This window comes from Crocodylus porosus, unplaced genomic scaffold, assembly GCF_001723895.1.
Source record: "Crocodylus porosus isolate Cpor-Errol unplaced genomic scaffold, CroPor_comp1, whole genome shotgun sequence".
NCBI classification, from domain to species: Eukaryota; Metazoa; Chordata; order Crocodylia; family Crocodylidae; genus Crocodylus; species Crocodylus porosus.
This window is the reverse complement of record NW_017728947.1, coordinates 52,407,989-52,420,560: the sequence shown is the minus strand read 5'-3', so window position 1 is coordinate 52,420,560 and position 12,572 is coordinate 52,407,989. Positions and strand designations below refer to the sequence as shown.

At 40.9% G+C, this 12,572-nt stretch overlaps 1 protein-coding gene across 4 annotated transcripts in view; it reads right to left on the bottom strand.

Annotated features, from left to right (window-relative positions):
* Nucleotides 1-12,572, bottom strand: part of TTBK2 (tau tubulin kinase 2) — a 205,965-nt gene that overhangs the window by 92,875 nt on the left and 100,518 nt on the right. For all 4 annotated transcript variants that reach the window (XM_019551473.1, XM_019551472.1, XM_019551470.1 and 1 more), the window contains one exon: nt 3,556-3,621. In XM_019551473.1, coding sequence (XP_019407018.1) covers nt 3,556-3,621 — 66 coding nt within the window. The remainder of the gene's footprint in view (nt 1-3,555; nt 3,622-12,572) is intronic.

Here is a 12,572-nt window from a genome sequence, read left to right as displayed (position 1 = left end):
TAGGAGCTGGAACCAACTTCCAAGGGAAGTGGTGCTGGCTCCTACCCTGGGGGTCTTTAAGAAGAGGCTTGATGCCTACCTGGCTGGAGTCATTTGAGCCCAGTTTTTCTCCTGCCCTGGCAGGGGGTCAGACTTGAAAATCTACAAGGTCCCTTCCGACCCTACCTCTATGATTCTGTGATTCTTTTCACAAGCAGATCTGGAGGCATACCACCTACCTGCACCTGAGATCTTAAATGACACTGATGTTAATCAGCCTAGCCCCTCACAGAAAATCATCTCCTGGACCTCGTGCCAGACCAAGCCGATGTCACACACCCCACCGTTCCCTCATTCTCACAGCTTTCTATCCCCTCCACATTCCTACTGACCGCTCCCCTCTACTCTTGCCAACTGCCCTCCTGCCACTACCAACAAGACCCCCAAAAGCCACTCACAACAAGCCAGTCCTTAGCTTCCCATTACCCATAACTGAGGCAACCAGAGATATGGAAAGGATGGATGTACATACAATGCGCTGGTAAGTTTCAGCACTCCAACAGAGTAATCCCTATTTATTTCCACGTCTGACCCAGCTGTCCAGTGGGACAAGAGATCTCAGATTGTCACTTAAGAGGCCCTAGGGTAACCCTGAAGACAGCCCCCCTCCCCCTCAAAAAAAACAGACATGGTTTTGGAGTGCATGAGTCAGTGTGGGGGAAGGGTGAAGCTTTCTTGGAATCACTGCAGTGTGGGATTTGTAATACAAACCATTAGGATGAATTACCAACAGTGGAGTACCAACAGCTGGGGAGTGGGGGTGTCCTCCAAGCTTAAGAAATGGGGTGCTAACACATCATGTTATGGTCTTCTGTGCTAGGTCCTGGCATGGTCTGCATGGACCTATCACCAGAATGAAATAACATCTTGTAACAGAGGCAGAGGCTCCTATTACTTTAAAGGGAAAGTGAGACAGACTCAGCTTGCTGCAGAGAGCTAGCTGCATTACAATAAGCAACCAAGAGCAGCCCCAGGTGTGGCAGGAGTAAAGACTGCAAGAAGTCAAACTAAGCTGCATCAGAGGGCAGGCTGGCTATCAAGCCAAAGCATAAACTCTCGTGTGTGGCCAGAGAGCCACCTAACAGGAAGGGGTGGGGCTTTGAAGCACATAAGACCAGTGCTTGAGATTAAATCAGGCAGTCTGGCCTTGCATGCTGCAGAGAGAAGAGCTCCTGAGTGAGTTGACTGCAGGAGACAAACTGGCAGGCACCCAAGCCACCTAACAGAGCTTGAAGGAGAAAGCTAAGGGGGGCCCACTACGAAAAGGATGTGGACAAATTGGAGAGAGTCCAGAGGAGGACAACAAAAATGGTGAGGGGGCTGAGGGACATGACTCATGAGGAAAAACTGAGGGAATTGGGTTCACTTAGTCTAGAGAAAAGAGGAGACTGATGGATTTAATAGCAGCTTTCAACTACCTGAAGGGGGGTTCAAAAGAGGATGGAGCTAGACTGCTCTCAGTGGTGGCAGATGACAGAACAAGGAGCAACATACCCTATACCCCCCACACACAACCACATCCCCGACACGCCTCACCATATAGCCACACACACCCCACACCGCCCCCCACACACACACCTTACCATACCTCACCATACACCCCCACCTCACAATACACACACACGCTATACAAGAGTAGTTTATTTTTAAGCAATTATGCAATCCCTTCTATATAGTACACAAGTAGAATTCATGACAAATATTTTTTGTAATAAAATTAAAATATCTTATAGTAGGTGTTTAGATTTTAGTGTATGATTTGTCTTTTTTCGGGTTCCAAGATGGCAACCCCCCATCCCAAAAGGAGTATTTCTGGAGGGCAAGGGGAGGGACTTCTGGTAGCAAAGGTCAGGGGTTAGAAGGAGGGACTTCTGATCCCAATATGGTGACCAGGGGTGGGGCTACCCATACAGCCCTTGACAGCTCACCAAAACTTGTTCAGTGGCCCTCCAGCTGAAATAACTGCCTGCCATGGTCTATCAGCTGGTTCCTCAGGCAGAAAGGAAGCCCCTGCCCTCTTCAGGAGGCTATACCTTCAGGGAGGACCATCTCCTTCAGCAACAGGAGAGTATATATGAAGGAAAAACTCCGCACTCCCATCTTTGGCTCAGGATAGGCCATGACTATAGAAAAAAGCATCCTGAAAAATTCAGAGACAGTAGACAGCCCCTTGACCCACAAGATGGCTATTGACACTTCTCCCATTGTACCATCCAGAAGGTGTTGGATGGCATGACATCACTTGCACAGTCAGTCCTATTGTGGATTTGCCTACAGCAAAGCGGTTGCCCACAGACTGGAGGTTATCAGGTTGCCAGGTTCCAGACAGTGATGGCCATGCATTTCCCCAAGGTGAAAGGTACCATAATGCTGATGCTTTGCTGCTAAGGCAACGTGGACAGCTTTGTGCAGAGATCTCTGAAGATGACATGACTCATCTGAAAGTTCTACCACTGCTGGTCATCACCTTGTGCCTTCAGAACTGTGCACTTCCACCAGTCACTGCTCACCAACATGGCCCAGAAGTGCCACTGCAGTTTGCAAGTGATTCCACAGAAGACATCTTCCTGGGTGTCCTGTATGCCTTCATCCTCCGAAGTGTTGGTATCAACGCTGCAGAGCAGATGGCACATCTTGAAAAGACACCTTTCCAGGGTTTGGGTAATGGTTTGTTACTGTGCCTTTGTAAACCAGCTGGTACAGGAGTGAGAAGATAAACATACAGCATGCCCAGACGGGCCATAAGTCTCTGAACGGGACAGGAGGGACAGAACCTCACAGTAGTGCTCAGCCAGGAACTGCAGGACAAGGAGACAGTAGGCATCTATTCTTGGCCTCCTGGGGCAATGGCATAACTGTTAAGCCCTCCTATGGTGAAGTGGCACCAGACACCCAATGCATGCTGGTTACAGCACATAGCCAATGAGCTATTTCCTCTGCACTGGCTCCTGAGGGTTCCTCAGGAACCCTCAGACCCAAAAGGCAGGCTGGGATCTCTGTTCTCCAGCCCCCTGGCTGTCATAGCATGTACCTGTAACCATTCTGAAGCATTTTGGATGGGAGGAGCCTATATGTCTGCCTAACACTGATGCATTCCAAAACTGAAGCACTTCAAATCGAAGTGAGATTTGAAGGAATTAAAAAAGACATCTCTCTAAGCCCAGAGAACAAAATGATAGATGAAATATATTGTAAAAATAGTTTTTGTATTATTTAATTTCATCTCCTTTCTTAATCTATCCTGTGATACAATTAAAACAACAAAGATAACTATTTAAAATATTATTACTTCTGCAATCAGATAAGACCATACCACTTATCTAATGTCAATGACCTATCTTTTCCCAAATATTTCCCACATCTGGTGCATTCAATATATGCTTGTTATCATAAAGTGTAATATAAACACAGACAGACAAAAAAGGAAAATATCTTTCCCTCTTGCAGCATTTTTGTTTGTTTGTTTTTGTTTTAACTAAAAACTGGACAAAGTAGAATATAAATGAAAATACTCACCCTGTTTCTGTGGGCATTGATTGACGCATAGCGTACTGTTCCTCGAAAACCAGCAACAGCTCGTGGCTTTAAAAAACAAACAGAATAAAAATATGAGATTTTCAGAACTGTAGAAAATAAATTACCCAATCACACAACCACCATGTATAAGCTAATTACAGTTCAGAAGAAGGTGCAAGGTAAATGCCATCTGGACTCAATGGTACTACCAGAGATTATGATAACCACTTTGAGTTCCCATGAAAGTATATGCGTCACGAATCAGCACTTGGCCTACTCTTTCAATTCTTTTATATAGGTCAGATTTTGTTCTGCAGAAGCATCAAATCCCCAAAGAGGAAACTTAAGATAAATGTCAAATACACTATTTTTTTCCTCTACTGACAAGAGGATTAAGTTTTGGTTCTGAATCTCAGGAAGCTTGACGTTTTAAAGTATAAAAGGATTATAAATACACTAGTCCTTTCCAACTGCTCAAAGATACTAGTAAGTCTGAGCTATCTTGTGCCAAAAAAAGTAGCATGGGATAAGCCATTTTTTAAAACACATAAGCAATTTTTTCATAAATTATATTTTGGATTAAAAAAGTGCATATTTGATTTAAGAAATTCCCAGAGAAGTAGAAACCATGTATAAGGGCTAAGTATCACATACTGAGTAGACTATAATATGAACAAAAGTTAATATACTAACGAAAAGAATATACATATACTACATCAAATGTCTGGTGTAATTTACTTCAGTTTCCTATACAAGTATGAAATTACACAGGGTGCAGGAATAAACAACATGTACCTAGCTCATACAGTAAGTAACTATTACTTCACCTTACTGGTAAGTGTGGAGGAAGCAGGCCTTAGCCTTGAACAAACAGCCACCATGAGATGGGCACAGACAGACAAATTCTGAACCAGTGTATTAACTTACAATGATTAGAATTAGCTAATCAGAAAACTGCAAAAGAATGAGCTCCTGGAGAAAGAAGTTGCTTTGATATTGTGCTTACCATCATTGTAAGAATGTAGAATTCGACCCCTGATTTTTCAAAGAGTAATTCTCCACCAGAGCAAGTGAAGATATCCTGGTTCAGAGGTTTGTATCAGCTGTCTGCTACTCTTTTACACTGGTGTAAACATTTAATCTGTCCACTTCCATATGTACAGCAAATAATTCCTGTTTGAATATGATGACTGTTAAATCTTTGTCTTTTCTTCCAGAACCTAAGGCCCCTTTCATGGTGAGATGGGATTTTATATCCAATCCCAACAATCACACCTCCTGCTGTGCCACATGTACATTGCACAATATGCAATTTTGGCATCAGGAATCAGATCCCAATCGCACCATTACTGCTTACCATAGAGGAGCCTAGGATTGGATTCTGGGCTCTCCCTGCACCCACAAGTTGAAAACCAGGTGCTGCAGCCCAGCACATGGGACCAAAAGATGACAAATCAGCTGACTGCCAGCCCTGACCTGGACAGCCCCAGGTCCAGTTCAAGAACTGGGGCTTGTCTAGGTACCAGGCCAATAATTGGCTGATTGTCAGCCCGAAATCCAGAGTCTCAGGTTCAGTTTACCCAGGATTGTCCAGGCAGACAATCAGCTGGTTTTGAGCCTCAGGTCTCAAGCCTCAGCCTCAGCCTGACAAACAGCTGATTATCAAAGCTGCAGAACTAGCAGCAATGGCCAGGCTGCTGGGTGCAGTGATCAGAGGCCTCTGACACAGGACTTAAAGAGAAGACCTTCAATTCCCCCTCCCCAGCCTTGGCCAGGGTTTACAATCAGCTGAATATCAAACCCCAGCCACACGTTAAAATTAAGATGCCTTATAAACCATCCATAAAACTATTCTACACTATCTATGGAACATTTTTAGGACTCATTTGCCACTTTGCACTTAATGGTGCCAGAAATTGGGTATGTATATAGCACCCATCGCATTTATGCTGCAATTAGCATGTTAATTGTGGCAAAACCATACCTTGTAGACAACATCTCTAATTTCTTTTTAGGTCTTCTAAAAATGATTGCAACACCCTTGAATTTTCAACTCCAAATCTTACATGAATTTAGAGGGAGTAAGGTTGAATTCTGTGGTCCCTGGGACCCATGACAATTCTTAGATTTTCCAAAACATCTCATAATATTTTGTATGAATTAACTGTTGTTTGGAGATGACCATTATACAAATTCTTACTCTAACTAGCAAAATTTCCTTAAAATCACTGGCATGACTTGAACAAACCATGTAAGCAACAACAGGCCCCCCTGGTATGAGACAGAAGCTACTGTCACCGTCTGTAACTGCATCAGATTGGCTTGATCTCAGCAGGATTACATGACAAAGTGTTAAAAGAAGAGAGTGGTCTATCTAAATAATAGCTTCCAGCACTGCACCAGTGGAACTGAAACACTTAGAAAACCTGCGAATTTTTCAGAGCGAGTCCACAGTAAATATTTTTTGTACTTGATCACAAACAAGTTTTGTAAGAGAATTTAGTTAAAATTGTAATTAGTTTAAGCTTTACAGTATAAAACATTCTATATGTTTTAGAATAAACCTCCAACCAGCGTAATGGACTAAGGATAAAACCCCTGGGAAAAATGTGTGCTCCAACAGTTGCTATATGCCACATCTTCTGTATAACTTTTGTTACACCTCTTCACTTCTGTGTCTCAGTTTATCTGTCTACACAGTGGAAACAAATACATTTTAACCATCTCACAGAAGTTGTGGAGTCTGGCTAGTGTTTGTTAATGTTTTTCTGGCCCTGTTTTCCTGATACTGAATCCTATTGACTTAAAAGGGCAGCCTGTCTGCTCAAAAACTCTGGAATCAGTCCCTTCAAAGAACCTTCAGATATTTAGAACTAAGGCACTGTGTACATGCAAAGTACTATTGATTATGATTATACAAGAGGTTTCCTCCAAGGTGTCGTTCTGGGTTCTATTTAGCATATATAGCTCATTTCAATCAGGACAGTGCACTGAAGCGCAGACCACAGCCTGCTTCTGTAGCTGCTTGAGTCTTATCTGCCCTTGCTACCAGATTTAGGGGGCATCTGGATTTGGTTCTTTTTATCAGGACTGTATAACTGCTAAGGAAGGAACTGTAAGTTATGTATGCTCTCTATGTAATACCACTTAGGACTCCCCACCTTGATTTTACTGGGCGTGGACTTTATCTTGAATAGAAGGATCATGGAATGTCATGCCACACTTTCCATGCTATAATGTAAGTTTAGGCAGTTTCTCCACATATTTTATTACTGCCAACTTTCAAAATAATCTAAGCTTTTATTTTTAAGTTTCTAGCCCAATGGTCCTAATGATAAGGAAATCATAGATTTCATAGATCTATGAAATCTATGATTTCCTTATCATTAGGACCATTGGGCTAGAAACTCATCATCCAAGGAAGGATAACAAGGCCATCTCTTAATTGGACTGTTTCTAAAGACAGCTATATAATAGAGGTAAATTTCCAAAGGATGAGGATAGTTTCAGCAATAGCACTTTTTCTTCAGGATATTGATACCATAGCCACAAAATGCCAATACATCAGAATCTTTAGTGTTAAAAGGTATGCATTCTGTAAATCCCAAGAGCACAGGTATCCAGTAGGTAACTTCCAATGCATTTCTGATTTTAGAGTCTCTAGACAAAACCTAAATAAGCATATAAGCATACTTGCTTTTAACCAGTAAAAATACTTCTCTTTGTATAAGGATACTGACATAACTATAGGGACTGGAAGGGAGGGACAAATCTTAGACCTTCTTCTTAAGGCAATATTCTTGATTTCTACTAGATCACTAAGCATAGCCCATATACTTCACTATTTGCTTTACTTTAGATCACTAAGCACAGCCCATATACTTCACTATTTGCTTTACTTTGCATAAATTCTAAAAAGTAACCCTCTTTGCAGTCTATGGATTCCATTTGTTGGTTAAATCCAAGTTCAAACCCAGAAAAATGTTTTCCCTTTTTATCATACCAATTTTTTAACCCTAAGCCAACTGCTTATAAAATGTTAAAGCAAACAGTTGCTTTTCTTCCCTTAAATCACAGCACAATAGGTATGGAATTTAATTCCAAGCCATTTGCTTACTGACTATTAAAACAGCTTCTATAGTTAAAGCCTCATCAGAAGTGAACTGTCCTGAGAAAGAGAGCTTAGTAAGTGGGAAGGGAAACTTTTCTGATCAATATACTCTACCTCCTCAAAATTTCCCAGTAGAACAAATGACTAAGTATTATTATTTCTCTTTATTTTTGTCCTGACATTCAGTTGAAATCCTTGTAGGCAGCAAAAAAATTCTAAATCTTCTTTAGCTATTCTCTGGGAGAGATAAATCAGACACTGAAACGTGTAAATAAGTTATAGTTTGGACACAGTACATAATACCTTTGATTGACAAAGATTATTAATAATACCTGCATTAAAGGTAAGAGGCAAGAATTTAGTTGCACTGCAAGGTATTTTGTTAAGAAAATTATTGATGATTTTGGTGTCACTTTTAGCTGGACCTATTCAGAATGGAATTTACTGGCCTCTGAGCATTTTTTAAGTTCAGAAACAGCTGTGCCAGAGCTCTTGATATACTTTACGAACAGCTTCACGTAAGCCTTTGGGCAAGGTCAAAACTCATTCAAACCATCTACTTTGCTAAATATTCCAAAGAAAATTCCTGGCTACAGCCAGCAGTGATGCTTATTTGATTCTGCACCCCCAAAATGGATGCATCTGATATAAATTCATCTGCCAACAACATCTCTCTATGTAAGGGACATAGACTGTTGTGTAGATGTTACAACATGTCTAGTTGGGTTTTTTTTAAATCTGGTATTGCCAAATTAAAACATAAGCAGGATTGTAAAATGCTTACATGAGCCAAAAAGGATTGAGTTTTCAGGAACAGGGTTTATATTCTTATCATCTTCTAGGTTCAAAATCTAAGAAATCTGCTTCCGCAGCAGCTAAGCTTTCTTTAAAACAAACTAAATTTCCCTGTTGGGAGTAAAAATCTTAAAATCCATCCATCTTCAGACATTACAGAAGGTGACCTACAAGACCTATTAAAAGAATCATCTGAATCCATAGCATCTATGGGGTGTTTAAATCTCTGGAGTGCATGTGTAATTAGAGAAGGGGATGTATACATTTAGATACATCTGTGGAAATGCTGACAGCCTTAAGACACCTCACATGCATGTTCCTTTTCATTAAAAAAGAGGCTTTCAGAAGACTTCATCAATGCCCAATTTCTTTTTTCATTTGGAATGTTGTAGCTTTAAACTTTCTTAGATATTTCTAGGACATCAGATGTGTAATTTTCAATAAATTACCAATAATATTTTCAAGACTTTGGTAGTATACTCAGTAAGGGACTCTTTCCTTACCTCTCTGAATAGGGCAGCTTTACTTACTGTATTTCTGTTCCTTTTTTATATACACTGCTGTTGCTTTTGTGATTTCATGCTTCCTATTATTACAGAAAGTCTTTTGCAGAGGTGAGTCTAACAGCTTTCTCTGAGCCTAATCCTGATAGTTTTCAATCTTATGTTGTCCAGTAAACTCCTTCAGTAAAATTCCTTTGAGGATAATTGGTCATCTCCAACTCTTGAAAATTTTGTTGCTCACAGTATTCTGTGTATTTGCTCAAAGAAGCAGAGCTCTCACTATGTCATAATGGAAGAGGAGAGCTCTCCCATAGCTGGGTTTTAACTCACTAAGGGCTTTAACAATTAAGACCAGAGTGTTGAATTGGCAACAGATGCACACTGGATAAATAAGATAAGGGTATAGAACACTGAAACAGTTGATTCTGCATAAGTAAGAGTTTCTATATTGCCTCCCCTTCAGTCCCCAGAATTACATTACTACATCCGAGTGCTGCTGAACACACTCTGGGCAGATACTCATCTGAGGAGAAGGGGGAGTCTTTGACAAGCAAAAAGTATTTTTTAATTACACCCGCCTCACACTTACCCAAAACAGTAAGGAACCTGACAGAGATTCTGTGTGCATATATTTTGTGAAACTACCATGAATTCATATTAGTTTGGCCTAGTTTACGGAGAAAGGGTTTGTTGACATCTGCCAGCACAATACTTTCCAACAGTGATCTGAAGATTGAGCTGGGATTTTTCAAGTTTCTACATCACTAGTAACAGATTTTTCAAATGTAAGTTAGGAGCAATATCTCTGGAAAGATGCACATATAAGATGGGTCCATTTACTGTAATTGAGCTTACATTAATAAAAGATCAGGCATGCAAAAATGTTGCTCTACTATATCCATGGTCTTTGCCCTGCCCAAGCCCTTCCCTCCTGCTTACATTAGGAATGGGTAAAAGCATGTCAGCCAGTTTTCCATTCACAGGTTTCCTCCATACATGGCAAATTCTTTGCACAATATCCACAGATTTGTATAAAAACATGAAAAATTCAACAACAAAAAGTGATACCATAACTAATATTATTTTTATTATGCAATCACCACCATATACAGTATGCAAACGCAAATCATGACAAAAATATTTTAATTTTATTACAAAAAGTATGTTATAGTAGGTGTTTGACTTCTAGTATATGATTTGTTTTTTTCTGGTTCTAAGATGGCAAATCCATCTCTCCCCTCCTCCCCGGAATATTTCTAGTGGGCAAGGGCAGGGCCTTTCAGTGGCAAAGGTCAGGAGTTAGGGATGGGACTTCTGAACCCAAGATGGTGAAAAGAGGGTGGGGCAACTTTCAAGGGGCAGGGCCACCCATGTAGCTCATCAAAACTAGTTAAGTAGCCCTTGACCCAAAATAATTCCCTGCCCCTACTCTAAATACTGTCAGCTTTTTTCTGCCATTCATACCCAATATCTCTTTTCAAGGGATAGGATAGATCATGCCTGACTAAAACAGAAAAATATAAAACTTCAAGAAATAAAGAGAGAACACTCTTATGTTATATTTTGTGGCTGAGTAATAAAAGATGTTTTTATTCTTAGATTCTCTTGAAAAAAATTAAAATTAGTTTCTGGATCTTAGGAAAGTGAAGTCAGAATGGAATAATAAAAGAATGCATGGACATTTTGTGATTTTACACAAATTACAAAGGCCTCTACAAGCTATTGAAAGGTGACTAAAAGGCTATGCTTTTAATGCTTTTTTTTCCCTGAAGCTGTGCAGTACTTTGTACATGCATTTCTAGCATTCACTTTTCTTAATGTATTTCCATATCAGTATCTACAATTGCCCAAATACAAAGAACTGAAGATAAAAGCCCATTTGCTTCAAATCTCAAATCCTCTGAAAGCACTGAAAAAAGCATTTATTCTGTTTCATAAGTGAACACATGTATAATTGCTTCCCTGGTGATTAAACAGGTCTAAACATTTATGTTCATAATGGTCTTCTCCTAAGTGTTTTTGTAAGATATCAGCTTTCACAGCACTTGGTGGCAGATATTCAAAGTTTTAACAAGTTTCAGAGCTCAGGATTCTGTTATTAGTGGATTCTCCTATTCTCTGTTATATCAAGTGTCAAGAATGTGTTTTACCTACTAAAATGACCATAGGACCATTGTTAGATATTTTTATTTCTTCTGGATTTAAACAGATTTCTAATTGAGACTTTTTTTGTGATTCTTCTCAATGCTGAGACTTAGTATCACTCCCTCCCCCAAAAAACTCAAGCTACATTTTCTACTTGTTCAAGAAAATGTGTTCTAGCTCTGCCAACCTGTGACGGTTTAATAAAATTCTCAGGCTGAAATATAACAGACTCAAGTACCACCAAACTATTTGGAGTATACATTAAAAGATTTATTTAAATAAGCTCTTGAGGTAGTCTAGCGATTCAAAATGACAATTATCTTTAAATAAAAAGTTTTCAAACACCAAGTAGTCTTGAAAGTCTCAGTACCATCTCTACACATGTTTTAATGTGCATTAGTCTATTTTCATGTGCATTAAAGCATCACTAAAAAACTATGCTATTTAGTTAATGCACATGAAAATAGGCTAACATGCATTAAGCATTACTTTAAAAACTGTACTGTTAAGTTAATGTGCATTAAAACAGGCTGCTGAGCATTTTCCTAGTATCTCATAATGTGGGTACTAGATTTAATGTGAATTAACTAAAGCACATTAATGCACTTGTAGATGTGCCCAGTTACAGTCAAATAAACAACCATAATTCTCCTCCCTAATGCTGTCCTCAGAACAAGAAAAAAATCATGCCTTAAGTCATTCTTGTTCTCTACATCAGGACCAATGAATATTTTAATACAAAAGTAGAACAGCTTCAATAGAAGAGACAGAAACCCATTCTAGAACATGCTATAAACATGGTCTCGGCTCTCCCACCCCTCTTCCTGCAAGAGGCAGAACAGTGGCAGCATGGGGCGTTAGGTGGTGGCACTCCACCCCAGCCCCCTGTCATTCTTGAGGGGCAATTGGCTAGTTCATAATACAAAAGCTGTAGTCTGCCTGTAATGCTTTATTCACACTCTGATTGGCTGTCTCAGTGCTCCAAGAGCGTTCGGAATGCAGGTGGCAGGGGACAGCCACCATGACAGCAGGGACAGAGGGGATGGGGGAGACTAGGGCCAGCACAGCTAGCCTCGCCCCCCCCCCCCGCTCTGTGGAGGAACAGGCGGCAGCGGTGGCAGTGTGAGGAGGGTGGAGAACAGTGTTGGACCTGCAGTGTTGTAACAGAGGGGGAGAACAGGCCTGCTGCAGCATGGGGGAAGAGCAGGCCCGGATGCCACCATGACAGCAGGGACAGAGAGGAAGGACCAGGGGGGCAAAGCCAGCTGTGCTCCACTGCTGCACGCTCCTGGGATGCAGCAGCAATGGAACAGACAGAGTACTGGCCTCGCCCCCCACCCCCTGCTCCCTAGATGTGATGGCACAGGGTGCTGGGTGCCAGTGCTCCGTCCAGGCCCTGGGTGGATGGGGAGGGGAGGAAGCAGACCTGGCCCCCAAACAGTGGCAGGAAGGGTGGGAGGGGG